Source organism: Bidens hawaiensis, unplaced genomic scaffold, assembly GCF_021521415.1.
Source record: "Bidens hawaiensis isolate Kalapana, Puna unplaced genomic scaffold, B.hawaiensis_p1.1 tig00006365_1, whole genome shotgun sequence".
Lineage (NCBI taxonomy): Eukaryota > Viridiplantae > Streptophyta > Magnoliopsida > Asterales > Asteraceae > Bidens > Bidens hawaiensis.
In genome coordinates this window covers 1-17,211 of record NW_027491425.1, presented here as the reverse complement: position 1 = coordinate 17,211, position 17,211 = coordinate 1, and the positions used below count along the sequence as shown (strand labels likewise).

General features: G+C 36.3%; 2 protein-coding genes across 2 annotated transcripts; one reads left to right on the top strand and one right to left on the bottom strand.

Moving 5' to 3' along the window:
- The first annotated feature begins 378 nt into the window (after positions 1–378).
- On the top strand, positions 379–3,465 carry LOC143632134 (photosynthetic NDH subunit of lumenal location 5, chloroplastic-like). The gene is made up of 7 exons (XM_077100716.1): positions 379–393; positions 464–667; positions 1,445–1,595; positions 1,695–1,783; positions 2,277–2,331; positions 2,878–2,963; positions 3,081–3,465. The coding sequence occupies exons 1-7, from the start codon at positions 379–381 to the stop codon at positions 3,231–3,233; spliced, it is 753 nt and encodes a 250-aa protein (XP_076956831.1). The 3' UTR covers positions 3,234–3,465.
- A 2,494-nt stretch (positions 3,466–5,959) lies between these two features.
- On the bottom strand, positions 5,960–8,866 carry LOC143632077 (ACT domain-containing protein ACR4-like). Its single transcript, XM_077100666.1, has 7 exons — positions 8,681–8,866; positions 8,546–8,591; positions 8,357–8,471; positions 7,621–7,688; positions 6,953–7,555; positions 6,358–6,462; positions 5,960–6,274 (listed from the first exon to the last, which is right to left on the bottom strand). The coding sequence occupies exons 1-7, from the start codon at positions 8,755–8,757 to the stop codon at positions 5,960–5,962; spliced, it is 1,329 nt and encodes a 442-aa protein (XP_076956781.1). The 5' UTR covers positions 8,758–8,866.
- Positions 8,867–17,211: the final 8,345 nt, after the last annotated feature.

Genomic DNA, 17,211 nt, shown 5'->3' with positions numbered 1-17,211 from the left:
CATTGGGAGGCATTTCCTGCGGGACCAGCTTGCGTACTGCGCGTAAGGACGTTACGTCTCTGAGCATGGTTGGTCCTGCGGATCCAGTTGGTCTCTGCGCAGACGTCCCTGTTTAAGGTGAGTCTTGCGGGTCCAACTGGGCTCTGCTGGAACCTACCTGTTCAACATTTGAACAAATACTTGGCTAACCAGATTTATAACCTCAAAAATTAACTAACTTGCAAGGTTTCAAAAGTAAATAGCATAAACCCCAACTCCATATTTGTAAATAAAAAGACGAGTATCCCAATAAACCACTCACTCGTCATCACCGTCATCCATTTCCACTGCCACACCTCTTTCTTTCTTTCTTTCTTTCTTTCACCAAACCACTAATCAATGGCTCTCTCTATGGTAAGCGGTAACTTACTCATACCTAATTAACTGTTTACATGCTTTCATTTGTTTCAATCTGTTGTTTCAGTCAAACGTCGGTTCACTCTCAGCTCCTCCAAGTCTATCGCCGGTCAATACCCTGCGAAATTCGTGCTTCAAACCGAATAAGCTTACCAAGTCTAGGCTGTTAGCGTCATCGAGCTTTCTATCAGGCTCGCTGCGGCTGGATGCTTCAACAAACCCTAGGTTTTCTCATAAGTCACGTGGCTTCTCCGTTAGGGCTAGTGCTCAGGTATACTGTTCGTGTTTGTGCATTTCTATTCGTAAGGATTCTATTTGCGTTTGAGTACATTTTAGTAGGGGTTTTAAACGAGCCGAGCTCGGCTTGTTTTGGCTTCGAGAGCTCAAGTTCGAGTTCAGTTCGTTTTGAGCACTTTTTTTAAAGCTCGAGCTTCGCTTGTTTGTTATTTAATAAATGTTAAAAAGTTTATATACATTTGTAATTATTTATATATTTTAAGAAAAACTTTAACGAGCGTAGGCTTGGTTCGAGTTTGTGTGCAGTACCTTAAGTGAGCCAAGGCTCGGCTCAAGCTCGCCATTGCAGTGTGAAATTAATCATTAATACATGGAGGTCCAAAAGTTTAAAAAGTTAAAAAATACACCTAACTTGTTAATGCTTGACGGGCCTAAAAGATCTTCCCATATAAGGCTTGGCCTCGGGAACTAAAAGGGTTTTAGTTGAAAATCGAGCTCGGCTTCGGCTCGATAAGGCTCAACCCGTTTCAAGCTTTTTGTTGATCCGATCTCGAGTAGCATGTGAGTTGCACCCCTACATTATAGTAATGTATAATTGTGTACTTTTTTCAACCGGAAAAGTTTAGTTTTGAAAGTAAAATAGAATAGAACTGCATTAAAAGGATAATTTCTGGCATCTTACAGTTACAGATAGTTATCAGATTTGAAATTTACGAGCATACATAGGCTATTGTTTCTGAGTCTAAAGATTAGGATATGAGAGTTACTGAGTGTCTTATTAGTTTGTATTCATGGTTTTCTCTATTTTCAGGAGGTAGCTACGCAGGCTAAAGTAACCAGCAAAGTCTTCTTTGACATAAGCATCGGAAACCCTGTGGGCAACAGTGTAGGAAGAATTGTGATTGGGCTCTTTGGTGATGATGTTCCCCAAACTGCTGAAAATTTCCGGGCTCTGTGTTCAGGTTGAGTATTACAATTGTGTAATTTGGTGATTGATTCTTGTTAGTTTTGATACACGTATGGAGTGAATTTATGGATGATATGGTTTTCATCTGTTTCAGGAGAGAAAGGTTTTGGCTACAAGGGATCTGCATTTCACCGTGTCATTAAGGATTTCATGATTCAAGGAGGGGACTTTGACAAGGGAAATGTAGGTCTTGTTGGTTCTGTCTTATATTTCCTCTCATCCGTTGATGCATATGCTATAGTTTCTGTGTAAAAACTGTGAATAGCTGTTCATTCTAGTTACATTAACCTATATGTCGTTTGATGCTCTGTTGTTTTTTTTCTGCCCGAAAGATTGCAAGGTGTGTGAGTTTAGTATTACTGGGAAGCAGTTATTTATAAAACCTCATAATTTATATATGGTCCACATCCCAATTTGTTATGATATATAGTGTCCTGACTCCTGATGAGCTTAACTAGTGCGCCTTCACGTTTTTATTCGGCACGCCACATTTTCTACGGACTGTTAAGAAAATAACGTTGAACTTGATAACCACATCTTCAGCTTCTGCCCTATGCCCCTGTTGATATATATGATTATGTTGATGTTTCATGCCTTAATTATTCAGCAGAACCTGTAATGATTTTCCAGTTGCGCCTGTCATGTAATTTATCTGTGTTTTTTAAATATTATGCAGGGCACTGGTGGCAAGAGCATATATGGCCGAACTTTTAAGGATGAAAACTTCAACTGTGAGTTAGCCATACTTCTATACTAATCATGTTATAATGTTATCAAATCCAGTTAATTGATAGTACCTAAGTAAATAGACTAAAACTTATTTTGGAGCAGCATAGGAATACCATTTATTTAATTAAGGGTAACAAGTAACTGCATATTAAAGTAAGCAACTTTGGTTAGAACTCTCTTTCGAGTAACACTTTTTTGGGCTAGAAGCCTAGAATAAGCCATCAAAGGCATTTTGTTTTATTTTAGATAAACCAACTTTAAATTTGTTTAATTTGAGATAATCTGACTTTTTGGTAAACTCTGACCAACTTTGACTTTCGTAATGTGGTCCCTGGAAACTTGTTAATGTTAACATGGAGTTTTACCTTTAATCAAAATTTTAAAGCATGATATTTTTTCAATGGTGAAAATTACTTGAAATCGAAGTATAGAACTTTGACCAAATTATGAAAGTTGCTCTGTATTTAAAGTAGCTAGAGTTTATCTTGTTCCTGTTCTCATATTCTATTCAGTTATTCACACATCTTGATATATGTTGGAAATTGCAGTAACTCACACTGGGCCTGGAATTGTTAGCATGGCAAATGCTGGACCCAATACTAATGGAAGTCAATTCTTTATATGCACAGTCAAGGTACAGTCTGCTATACTCTGGAGTAGATTATCTTATAGCATGATTAAGGTTTTAAAAGTTTGTTATACTTCTATCAACATGTAAATACATCTTTTATTTAATGTGTATGATGGGCAGACTCCATGGTTGGACCAAAGGCATGTTGTGTTAGGGCAAGTTCTTGAAGGAATGGATGTAGTTAAGCTGATCGAGTCACAAGTCACTGACAGAGGTGACCGCCCAACAAAGAGAGTTGTGATCAGTGATTGTGGCGAGCTTCCATTGGTCTAGAAAATCAAGGCAGGCGATTGTCTATTTTGTATGAGCTACCGTAGCGTTTTCAGACAGATTATTGCCCACACTAAGAGGTGGTTTTACAAATGACAACAGAGTTGTGTCATTGAACATCTTTTAGCCTTTTGTTTTACAAAGTTTTGGCTTGAAAAACACCCTCTAGATGTGTGGTAACAATACCGTTTCATAAACAGGTTTCATTGAAATATGAGCGGCCTATTTCAGTTTTCGGGTTGGTTTACATTATGGGTATGAAATATAGGCTATATAGCCAATGAGAATAAGAACAAGAGTGCTGGGAGGTGTTTGGTTTATGGCAGCTTGTCTCTAATGCATAAACTACACATGATTTTGAAGCACTACTCGCATTTTTGAAATACACTTAAAACTTGCATACACTTCCAAACCAAATTTCTAGTACCCCTAGATGGAAACCCTTTTTAATTATTAACACGTATGTTTGAACTGGTGTTGTGGGAACTTTGTGTACCTACAGACATGTACATTGAATGTTTTAACTTTGAAGTGTTGGATATGGTACCGTTTATACATAGTTTAATTCATAGCAATGCTAAAGTAGGAAGGTCGGGATGGCGATTACACCAGGTCACCAGGTTTCTTCTATGGGATGGCGATTACACCAGGTCACCAGGTTTCTTCTATCTGTAAGGCAAACTGCAAACTAATGTTGGGTAACGGATCGAAAGCAGCTCGGGTCAAAATGCTAGTTTGCGTTTTTTCTATTTGTCATAACTCTTCATAGGTAATTTAGGCATTGAAGTATGATCACAAGAATTTAGCAACTATATATAAAAAGCTACTTTTTTAACAAGGTAGTGAAAGGTAAGGTTGAGCGATACTCGTAAGCAGACCTATTTGAGATGAAGCATATACAGACCTAAGGTCATAGCGATACTCGTAAGGAAGGTTGAGCTGCGGGTCACATCGGATTTCTTTTCTTAAGACTCCAAAATGATATATTCTTCAAAAAATAAATAATCAAATCAAGAATTGGGAATGCTCACTTTACTACAAATGTTATGAATCATGTGCTTGTCATAAAGTAATTTTGACGTAAATGCTATGAAGCATGTACTTTTTTTCCGCTGTTTTTTTTTCGCACCTTGGTACGCGAAGACTTCCATTGCCGTTAATGATGCTATAATTTGATTACTTGAAAGGTTATATACATGCTGATATTGTGTTCCCAATCTTGGTTACCTAAGATGTTATCTTAACGTATACCAATGAGTGATTGAAAAACAAGAAAAAGAAAACCATTTTTCACTTTAGAAGTAGACCAATAGTAGAAGATTAGTGAACTTCATTACTTATTTATGAGCAAAAATCACATGAAAATTAAGTTACAATGAGAACCAACATAACGTCTTCTAAACCGAACAACTAACGAGTACATAAAAACGCCTCGATATTTGATGATAAAAGTGAACTTTGATACTTATAACCAAACTATCAATGCTAAAAGATAATTTAGAGACGAACGGTATTGATTGAGATGCTTCTGGTGTCACAAGCTATAAGAGCCAAATGCTGATACCTTCTTTGAATATCCTTCTAATGTCGCAAAACATCAAGTTGCTTACTACTAGGTTAATGTCTTCCAAATACATTATTAATTGCGACACTCTCTAAACATTTCTAAGAATTGAATTGATGAAAATTAACCCAATGCAACCCATAACACGCAAAACTAACCGATGAGCCTTCCATTTTTTTTTCTGTTTTGTTGAGAGTATGATAGAGTGGAAAAAAAAATGTGATTAAAATGCTTTATGGTTTTATGTATTTATATATATATAAAAATCAATTCTTACTCGATCCATAGTACTCGCTGGCCTACTCGATTGGTAGGGGCTGGTTTCCCCAGACAACCCCGCCTACTCAGGACAGGCGAGTAGCCAACCCTAGAGGTGTACAAATCGGGTTTTTCAATTACCCGGTTCTGGATATGGAACTGGGTTCGAGTATTACTGGGTGAGACAATACTCGGGTCGGGTTCGGTCTGGGTATTGCCTCTAAAAACCATACCCTATGTATAATGTTGTATTTTCGGGTATATATTGGATTTTTAAGGGATTGCACTTTTTAGAGGTATTTTTCAGGTATTTTCGAATATTTGAAAAACCCGTTTTCGGGTATTGGAAAAACCTTGTTCGGGTTTTCAGGTATTACCATGTACGAATCAGGTCCCATTCTGATACGGGTTCGGCTATTAAAAACCCTGGTATAAAAAAACTTGATTTCGGACTTTCTTTTCAGGCCCGGTTCCATTTTCGCGTTTCTTTCATCTCTAGTCACCCCCGTGGCTGAGTAGTCGACCCTGTCCACACTTATAAGCAAACGGTTTAGACTTTATATTTATAGGTGCACATGGTTGTTTAAAGTTTTAAGTTAACAAAAAATATTCCATATCGTGAGATTTTTTAGATACTTAGCACGAGTATCAAGGACGATCTAGTGCATGATTCTGTTCATGTGACTTTGTCCATAGCCTTCACATAAAAGACCGTGCCAGCCATAAAGTCATTCCTCTTTTTATATTATGTCCTTATTATTGCCACGTGGCGTGAAAACGTTGGTTCATAGTGGTCTGGTCAACGGCAGTACTTCATTTCCATTTTTCAATTTCTGCTCAACTTTTTAACACATTAAAAAAGAAAAAAAAAACATATTAAATTAAACTGATAAAGAACTAATTAATCCTATATTGTATAGGAATCTTTCCGAAATAGGCTTCTCAAAGAAAATCTTGTCGTCGGCTGCGACTTGATCGTGGTCGGCACACTCTCTTCCTTCAATGTAAGGGCACTTTCACCGATTGCATTGCGAACCGCTTCAATTGTTTTGACCTTAACCTCATCTCCAAATGAACCCGTCACGTAGAATGTGTTCACGGCCTTTTGTCCTCTTGTCTTTACCTCTGCCCTCGTGATTGAAAGCCCGTTCTCTCTAAAGATTCGAGTCACATCTGATAGTAATCCGACTCTGTCTTCACTGCAGAGCTCTAGCCTTACACCCTGCGTGTTGTAACGAATATTTAAATTTATTTTGGAGATTTTAAAACTTTAAAAATTATCAAAATTTGAAATGTGTGTTTTGCCTCTGGAATTTGTCTCTTTACAGCTGCCTCTAAGCAATGAATTACACGTTCGCGCTCGGGTTCTGAACTGATCGGATATCCGTCCATATGCCGAATGTAAAATTCCTTTAAACCACACAAATATAAACGTGATCAGAATAAAGGTGTGAATTGTTGACACGACAAAAAAAAATATGTCACGAACCTTGAACACATTTAGCTAAGTGGTTTGTGTTTGTGTCAATCTGGCATGCTCGCAGGTTGACACATTTAACCCAGTTATTTATTATTATATTTTTTAAATGTGTATATGATAACTTCAACTATTTAAGTATTTTTTTTTACCAAAATTTAAAAGTTATAAAAATAAATTGGCATATTTTGAACCACTTTAAAAAATAAAAGTTAATATGACTTTAATGTATTTTGGTTAAACGGGTTGTGTTCGTATCAACACTTGAATACATGAGTCGTGTTCAAGTTCATATGTGGCACAGTTTTCATATATGTGTCATGGTCGTGTTAGGCTTTACCCTGACGAACACGACCTGTAGAAAAATTAAACATCTCCCTGAATTGATCCAAAAAAAGTGTCAACTGAAAGTACAATTGATACCTGAGAAGCTTCAACTCCTTCAGCATCAATGGTGGCATGATACACCACATACTGCATATCAGTAAGTGTACAAACTGTATCAAACAATAACTTTGGTCTATCCGGGCACCTCAAATTAACAACTGTATACCCTTTCTCCCTGCAATTCTCAACTGTCACCAACGGTTTTACGCTTTTAGAATTCTCATATAATCCACATTCCTCCGTATCATAATCGCGATCTGCATACATTAACTGATGCAGCCTTCTTTGTGTATGAGTGCATCCTCTAGCCACCGCGGTTTGGGCCCCACGTCGGTCTCTATCTCCTTTAAGAATAAAAAAGAGAAGCTGTTTCATTTTAGCGAGTCGATCAGGTTCTTCAATAGGGAGTCCGGTTTCATTGTCAGTAATATAAACAATTGAAGCAACTCTTGAATTATGAGTCCAAATTTCGGCGGACACAACATTGCATTTGAGGTTGGAGAGAACTGCAAACACCTCTGAAAGTAAACCGGGCCTGTCATGGCCCGTTAACTCAATGGTTGTGTGGTCTGTAACCGATTGGACCCCGACTGAACCCCTTAAAGATCTGAAGCTGCAAGAATCTCTTGGTCCAAGTGACTAAAACATGTAACATACTTGATTCAGTATTGATATAAATGCTGATTTAGTAATTTAACATATACCTGTTGGATACGATCCGCAACATTATCCTCGAAGAGCCTATTTCCATTCTGATCGGTGACATGGAATACTGCGAATTACAACGAACAACATGACGATATTGATGGATAATATCGCGCGTTAAAATATTAATTAACTAAAATCCAACTCTTTGTAAGCATAGATTACATCGAAAAGGATAATGATAAAGCTAACCAAATAATAATGGTAATAAATTATAATATCTCAATAATCATCCCAAATAATACTTAAACTAGAGAGTCAGCAATAACTAAGAAACAAACAAAAATAAATCAAATAATAAAAAATATAAAAGACAATAAAGTTAGGCCACGTGTACTGAGCTACAAATTGGGGCGACAAGGGAAGGGAGAAGCGTTTTTGTCGCCGTGGATGGGTGGAGAATATTATTATTTTAATATCTTGTGTGTGAGAGATAGATTTTATATATATATTTACATCCATAAAACAAAAGTTCCTCCTTTGCTGACCGGGTGTCATATAACAAAGACCGCCCCATTTTGTACCCCTCCACTCTTTTCAAGTTAACGTTTTAAACAAAGACATATTTGTTATCCAAATAAACGTCACAGATTTGATGCCTTCAGTCACCTTAGAAACCAAGATGTCCTTGTTTTCAAAGACTGATGTTTTTACTTCAGACTTTAGAGGCACAAATTGATTAGATTCATTGAATATTTTTATAAAAAAAATTGTAAGGTATAATATTATTATTACCATCCATAAACCATTCTCCATCTGAAGAAATATAAGCTCTTTTAATCTGTATATTCATGTCAGTTAGAACCTGAACAACTTCTAACAAACTCCCTCTCTTGTTAACACTGTCAACCTTCCATAAAAAAATTAAAATTTAAACCAACATTTTACCAAATCTTATTAAAATTACAAAAGATTATATTGTACCTTAATCAAAGTGACATTTCTGTATGTAACATTATCAACAGTAACCCTGCAAAAGCATTAACAAAATCTATCAAGATTCACAAATTAAAATCAAAACAAAACAGAGAGATTCATGAATATACATATTTATTTGACCTGGGTGGATGCATGCGATTAACAAGTTTGGCAAACTCTTGATCAACATTTAAAGAAGAAGACCAACAATATTCCATTTTGTTGAAACCGTACGAGATGTGAATACTAATAAAAAAATAATATTATTAGGAGGAGCAAGAACACGAGCAGAGAGAGGATGCCTGGTGCATGGGAATTGGACGACTGCTGCACTGCCCAATATTCAAATACTTAAATAATAACAATGGAAAGGAACAAAATGAGAACAAAAATTAATGTCTTTTAATTCAATTTCTATTCTCAACATAATTTTTTGACGTTAAAGTTTTGTGGATATATATCTCAAAAAACACATGTTTTCACACCTGGTCATTTATAATATTATATCTGCTTTTATTTCTTTTACCGTATTATTCGAGTGGAAAATATTAATGATGTATATTTCATTATGAGAAATTCTTAAATTGGTCATTTTGACCAACACTAGTCATTGTTTTAAGAAAAATCCTTAAAATGGTCATTCATAAACCGTTGGACTGCCTATTCTTCTCTCATCATCCGTACAATCTTAGGGGGTGTTTGGTACAGAGAATGGAAAATGAGAGAAAATAGAAATGGAAATGGAATTGTAGAGAAAGAGAATTGGTATGGAGAATGAGAATCATTTCTCTTGTTTGGTACACGAGAAAATAAACAGAGAACTCTTCCATACCCAACCCCACCTCCACCCAACCTGACACCACTCACCATCGCAGCCCCACCACCACCAGCACCACCACCACAGCCCCACCACCACAGCCCCACCACCACCACCACCCCCACCACCACAGCCCCACACCACCAGCACCACCACCATAGCCCTTTCTTCAACCACAGCCCACCACCACCGGCTGCCGCCACCAAATCCCCTTCTTCAACCACAGTACACAAGAAATTAAAAAAATTCAAATTTTTGGAACATAAGATATAGAAAAAGGAGGCTCAGATCTGTCATCACTGCCTCTTTGGAGATTTTGTGGTGGTGGTTGTGGTGGCGATGATGATGATGATAATCAGAAGCCACCTGCGACCACCGCCGATTTCCACCACCACTGTCACCCACCTGCGACCACAATCACCCGACCATCTGAAAACCCTAACCTACCACGAACCACCACTTGAAACCCTAATCTCCGTTCACCCGTACCACCTGCAACCTACAACCGGTTACCATCTCTGTGTTCACCACTGCGAACGGCGGAGACGGGGTGGTGGTTGCAGACTTGGAGACGAGGTGGCGGTTGCAGACTTGGAGACGAGGTGGCGGCCGGAGACGGGGTGGCGGCCGGAGACGGGGTGGTGACATGCTATGAGGAGGTTGCTGAAAAATGGATTTCTCTTTGTTTTAAAGATAAATGGAATTCTCTAGTTTTAGAGAAATAGAAATGAAAAGTGGAAAACAAACAAAAGAAATATTTATAATTCCATTTCTCCCAATCAAATCCCTCTACCAAACACCCCCTTGAAACCAATAGAATTTAGTTATTTGTTAATATTTGTGAGGACCGACCAAGCTTGTTGTGCGTACTGACAGAATTTGAACTTTATTTGTGCTAGCCAAGGGAATTTGTTTTTTATTTAATATCATTTAGTTTTAAACATCATAATATGAAAATAGCAAGTTGTAAACATAAAATAACTTTTATATAATAACTTTATAATAAATTATAATGTTATAATAAAACTTATATAATAAATTATAGCATTATAATATCAAAATAAAAATCTTATAAAAATAACAAAATATTTTTATATAAGTTTTACTGAAATTTATAAATTTTATGTTTGCTACATCTGAAATTACTTATAGTTCAAAATTATTTTTATCAGGGAAAGTATATATATTTAAAGTTTTAGGTACCAACCCAAAGCTTTTAATAGGGTTGTCAATTTATGACACAAACCTGTTAACACAATACGATAAGACATGGGTTTTTAACAGGTTTGATTTCGAGCTTAGCAGGTTTTGTGTTTTATATTGTCAATTTATGACACGGACATGTTAACACAATACGACAAGACACGGATTTTTAACATGTTTGAGTTCGAGCTTAGCAGGTTTTGTGTCTTAAATAAGTTTACTTGTTTAAGACATGTTCAAATTCGTGTTCTAACAGGCTAAAGACCTGTTAACATGTTAGTAACATGTGTAGATTTTTTAATTTAACAAAAATAAATAAATATATACTCCTAAAATCCTAAACTCAAGTCATACCAGGTACATACGGCATTTCACTCTTTTCGTCAGATCCCGACATTATATTTTAGTTAATATTGTGATTAACTTCTATGGTTTTTTGTTTCAAGTATGTTATGGATTTGTGGTTTTTCTTGTTTCAAGTATGTTATGAATTTGTGGTTTTTTTTTTGTTTCAAATATGCTATGGATCATGTATTTAACTAAGACTTTATGTTCATCTTGAAAATTTTTGTGTCATTACACATGTATTATTTATTGTGTCTTTAACATAAGTCCGTTAACAGGTCTTAACAGGTTCATGCTTGGGAAAAACGAAACGATTAGTTAACGTGTCGTGATTGTGTTTAGTACCACAGGTCATCGTGTTTTATCGTGTCGTGTATGACATGTTATGACAACCTTAGCTTTTAAACATGTTAAGTTGAGAGGATTTGAGAAGTCTTGGGTTCAAATTCCATGGATGACAAAAATTAAAAAGAATTCGTCATTAATTTTTTTTAAAGTTTTAGGTAACATTTGTATTTATAATAATTAATTTGCTTTATTTATGGCTTTCATGTAAATTCAGTTATAAGACTATATCCAATGCATAACTTAAATTAAGCCCTTAATAACCCTTAAACGTTGGAGATCATTGCCTTTAGGCTATCCGCTATGGTGGGGGGCATCGAAGCCCCTCCACCGTGCCATGTCATCGCCACGCGCTTCAAAGCCTGCCTCGCTATGGTTTAAAGCCCCCTGGGCGCCTCTATACACACACACACACAGATATATATATATATATATATATATATATATATATATATTGTGTGTGTGTGTGAGAGAGAGAGAGAGAGAGAGATGAGAAAGAGGGGGGCCACCCCACCCTCCTTAGCGCCGGCCGTCCAGAAGGTGTCCCCCCTCCTCCGCGCCCCCCGGCGGTGTTCCCCCCTCTTTCGGCGCCTATAGCAAGCAGTCTTAGTAACCAAGCCCTTTCACAAGGGCTTTGGTTTTGTTGCTTTTTGAGGGTGAGGTGGGTCCAAAGCAAAAAAAAAAACGTTTATATAAATATTGTGTGTAATGGATGGGTGGTAAGGTGGAAATTAAATAGTGTAAAGATATTTGTAGGATTGGAGATTAAATTGAGATTTTTAAGGATTTATAAGAATATTATGTGGCAGATGATGTGACGGTTAAGGACGCCTAAGAACGTATGTAACATTGGAGACACTTTTAAATAAATTTAGTCACATACTCACATGAATAATATTAGACGCCAATATAGTTACAGTAGAAACTCTATAAAATAATACACTTGGGACCACCAAAATTTATTAATTAAAAGAGTTATTAATTAATCGATAAATTAATAATTATTAATTTATATATTAATTAATATTTTATTAATTTATAATAGAATACTTAGTTTACAAACACCTTTCAAGCTTCCACTTAATTATTGTATACAATGCATGTATATCAAATGAACGACCCAATTTGAAAGAAATCTTCAATCTCCCACCTTATTATGTTTCTTGTGTGCAATGTATCACTTTATGGATCAAAGAGTTGGGTTATCTCAATGCAATGGATGTCGAAGATGTTCTGACTCACCCAGAAGAAAATGTAGTTGCACAGTTGTTGACTGATGAAGAAATTATTGAAAGTGTTATTGGAATTAATAAAGATGATATCGATGAAGAAGATGATGAAAGTTCTACAATGAAGCCCCCTTTGCGAAACGAAGCTATTAAAGCGGCAATCACATTGAACAATTTCTTGTTGAGCTATGAGAAAACAACACCAGAAGTTCTTACCATGCTAAGGAAAATTAGAGACGAGATTCAAGGGGAAATTGATTTCAACAAAAAACTAAAGACAATTGAGTCATTTTTCAAGAAACCTTCACAAATCATTCATGTAATATGCTATATATAAGGAATGATTAATTTATATTTTATATGAGGTCTAAAGAAATTATCAAAATGTATTATCTTATAATTTTAGCGAATTATTAATTTAGCACCCTGTCCCCGAGTCAGGACCGGCAAAAAATATTATCTTAGAGAGTTTATTAAATAATCGAGTATTAATTTATCGAGTTTCTATTGTATATTTAATTTTTCAAAAACAAAATTCTTTAAATATGACACTTTTTGTTACACTACGATACTTTCAAATAAAGCCTGTTGGTCATTATTGTAATTATTATGTTATAAACTAGTATATTAATACACATGATATTAACAAAATGATTATAATGATGAAATAGTAACAATAAGAACATGATATTTTATTTAAAATGGAATGTTATATTCATATACTCTTTGTGTGTGTCATCATTTTCTTTACGTTGTCATACATTCATTATGCGAGTCATTTATGTATCATACAGCTCGTATAATGAATATTTGAGTTGGTCTTTTTTTTGAACGACCAACAAGAAGTTTTTATTTAATACCAAAACACGGAACAACAAGAAAACTAACCTACCCAAAACAAAAAGGCACCACTAAATCCCACCATAACAAAACATCAAAAGACAGATTACATTTACATATTAATAACATTAAAAGAATATCATCTTTCTCATGGGCTTAGACCAAATTAATAACATTAAAAGAATATCATCTTTCTCATGGGCTTTGAGTTGGTCTAATAGTAGTAGTGTATGAATAGCTAAAGCCACTTAAAATATGGAGTGGTTGACCTATAGTGTTCTACTTTTAGAATGTACATTTTTATATATATTATCGGTTACCAGTAAAACAAAAAACTATAGGATAAATATGTTTTCAACTTTTCATCGCTAAAGAAAAATAATGATGAAAAGAAACAAATTGAGAACAAAAATTAATATTCAATTTTTGTTTCCACACGACTTTTTAACACAAAGTTTTGATTATCTGTCTCTCCAAAAACACATGCTTTACGTAACACCTATTTATTATAATTATAAATTAGTATAATTGAGAACTTTAACGTAACAAAGTTTTAGATAAGACTTTGAGTATTTATTTAATTAGTTTCAAGAATTATTCAAATTGTTGAGTTGGCTTCAATGGTGAAGGTTGCTTAGGGCTAGGGGTGGCCCCGACCCCCTGCTTTTTTACGTCCCAGTGTAAATTTACCCGTTTTCGTCCAAAATTTTTTATGCATAGTGTAAACTTAGCCGTTTCGGCCGATATTTTTTATACATAGTGTAAAATTTAGTCTTTTTTGCCAAAATTTTTTATATGTAGTGTAAAATTTAGCCATTTTCGACTAAAATTTTTTATACGTAGTGTAAATTTAGCCGTTTTCGGCCGAAAATTTAAGCACGACCCCCTTCGTTTGTGAAATCTTGTATACATTTTGAGTCCGACCCCTTGGTGTCTTAGTCCAAGCTTTGCCACTGGTTAGTTTAATGGTTGATGGAAGGCTTCCAAAGTCTTGTCCCCATTATGCCCAAGTTCAAGTCCTCTTTGTGTAGCAACTTTTATTTATTTTTTATTTATTTATTTTTATTTTCAAGTTATCCATCTATGTATTGATTGTTGTATTAGGTTTTTTATAATTATGTTTTATTTGTTTAATTTTTTTTTAAATATGTAATGAACCTAATTGATACCGATGATATTCGCATCGAGTCGTCGCCGTAACGCCAATGTTTTTGTCTTAATAATGATAACTTAACGTAACTCTTTTTAGGTATAGTTCCGAAACATAACAAACATAGATGATACTGACCAAATACAACTGCAATGTTTATCGACCGAATAAATGTTGTTTTACATATATAAAATTTTGTATCATATGTTATTCGGGTAGCACTATTATTAAGGTGTTTACTAATTTGTATTTCGGGGTTAATGTATGCATGGGTACAAACCTAGTTAACACCAACAGAATTCGCGTCCATCGTCGCAATGCAACGGGTTTCTACCTAGTTTATACTATTATGGAGATGATATTTTTTTTTCTTGAATGCCAGTATTGTATCTATATTGGTATCCAACTGATACATGCAATATACAGTATCTGATGATAATCTCCAAAGATGATTTTGATATTAACAATATACAAGTATAAATAGATAGAATTGTCCTACAATTAGGGAGACAATCTCTACCAAATAATAACAATGTTTGACTACCATATATACAATATCAATCACATTAATCTCGGCACACTAATTATGGTAGACTATTACCCCCCGTTAATCGAACAGGTGGGGGACCGACCCGAAGCATGAGACGAAACTGTTCAAAGAGATGTTTTGGTAGACTCTTCGTGAAAATATCGGCAACTTGGAGATTGGTTGGAACAAATTTTGTGTGTAACCGACCAAAAGATACTAGCTTGCGAACAAAGTGGTAGTCTATGTCAATGTGTTTAGCTCGTTTATGCGCAACCGGATTTTGGCTTAAGAAGATGGCACTTTTGTTGTCACAAAGTAGCGTTGGTAGATCAGGAGGTAACGCATGGAGCTCACGGAGTAGATGAGTGAGCCAAATGATCTTAGCAGCGGTATTTGCCATAGCCCGATATTCAGATTCACAACTGGATCGAGACACAGTGGGCTGCTTCTTTGCACTCCAAGACACAAGATTTCCACCAAGATAGATAGAATAACCATAGGTAGACTAACGGGTTTCAATACATCGAGCCCAATCTGCATCAGAAAAACCGACAAGTGTGGTAGTAACCGGTTTATCAAATGTTAAACCGAAAGAGAGTGTGCCTTTCACATAGCGTAAAATACGCTTGACAGACTGAAAGTGAGCTGTCGTAGGCGTTTGAAGATGTTGGCTCGCTTGATTCACCGCATACGATAGGTCCGGTCGAGTGATGGTGAGATATTGGAGTGCTCCTACTAAAGACCTGTAAAGTGTAGGGTCATGGAAAGGAACCCCTTGAGTAATAAACACATCTGAGGTAGTGAGAGGAGTGGCCACGGGTTTAATATCTAATAAACCGGCAAGAGATAATATGTCATATGCATATTTGGCTTGACTGAGAAACAATCCCGAGGACGTGTGTGATACCTCTAGACCCAAAAAATAGCTCAAAGCTCCCAAATCTTTAATGGCGAATTCCATGTGAAGTTGAGATATGAAAGCTTGTATGAATGCTTTATCATTACTTGTGAGAATTATGTCATCGAAATATACAAGAAGATAGATAAGCAAGCTGTCTTTGCTAAAAATAAAGAGGGAGGTGTCGGCTTGGCTGCAATAAAAACTGTGATTAGTGAGAAACGTGCTGAGACGTTGAAACCAAGCTCTTGGGGCTTGCTTGAGACCGTAAAGGGCTTTTTGAAGACGACAAACATGATTAGGATGATTTTGATCCGCAAACCCAGGCGGTTGTTCCATATACACAGTTTCCGAGAGATGAACATTTAAGAAGGCATTTTTAACATCCAATTGATGTAGTGGCCATTTATATATGGTTGCAAGTGCGAGTACGACACGAACGATGGAAGTTTTGACTACCGGGCTGAAGGTGTGTGAGTAATCTAGCCCGGGAATTTGGGTGAAACCTTGGGCCACCAAACGGGCTTTGTAACGATCAATCGTCCCATCAGCTTTGTACTTTGTGCGATAAACCCATTTAGAACCAACAACATTTGCATTTTGAGGTCGGGGTACAAGTTCCCAAGTTTTGTTGTTTTGTAAAGCAAGCATTTCTTCTTTCATAGCATTTTGCCATTTAGGATGTTTGGCAGCAGATTTGTAGCCCTTAGGATCATGAGCTACAAATAGAGCATGGTGAATGTTGCTTGAAAAAATTGGATAAATAAGCATATTGTTTAGGCTTAAAAATTCCAGATTTTGATCTGGTATTCATTGGGTGTACAGATGTGGTTTGAGAGGCTAATGGTGAAGTTGGATGAGCTGGGAAATTTGGGCAAGTCGACTGGGAAGAGCATGGGCTTTGCTGGGCTGGTAAGGGACTTATGTGAGCTGTTGGGCAAGGTTGGTCCAAGTGCGATTGATTTTGTGTGCTGTTGTTGGCTGTTGGCAGTGAGTTATCGGGGCTACTATAGGCTGTTGTGGGTTGGTGTTGGGCTTGGGCTTGGGCTTGGGCAGGGGAGTGTGGTGATGGATCGTTATTTTGGGCAGGGGGTGGGATGATTGGTGTGCAAGTATCATTTAGGGGAAGTGGACAAAGGGAGCATGTGTATGGGCAGGAGGAGTGAGTGGATGGTACAAGAACTATGGTGGAGAGAGATGGAATTGATTCATCAAAGTTTGAAAAAACTAACTTTGCCTCAACAATAGGTGGTATGTTTCCGGTAAATGGAAAGACTTCTTCATCGAATTGAGCATGGCGGGTAACATATATTCGA

Bases quoted from the DNA above. Each gene is read 5' to 3' on its own strand.
- LOC143632134 (XM_077100716.1), top strand. The intron at 1,784-2,276 runs GTAGGTCTTGTT...AATATTATGCAG, and splicing joins GGGACTTTGACAAGGGAAAT to GGCACTGGTGGCAAGAGCAT. The intron at 2,964-3,080 runs GTACAGTCTGCT...TATGATGGGCAG, and splicing joins TCTTTATATGCACAGTCAAG to ACTCCATGGTTGGACCAAAG.
- LOC143632077 (XM_077100666.1), bottom strand. From the start codon at position 8,757: ATGGAATATTGTTGGTCTTCTTCTTTAAATGTTGATCAAGAGTTTGCC. The intron at 8,592-8,680 runs GTCAAATAAATA...ATGCTTTTGCAG, and splicing joins AATCGCATGCATCCACCCAG to GGTTACTGTTGATAATGTTA. The intron at 7,556-7,620 runs GTATATGTTAAA...TACATGTTTTAG, and splicing joins TTGCGGATCGTATCCAACAG to TCACTTGGACCAAGAGATTC.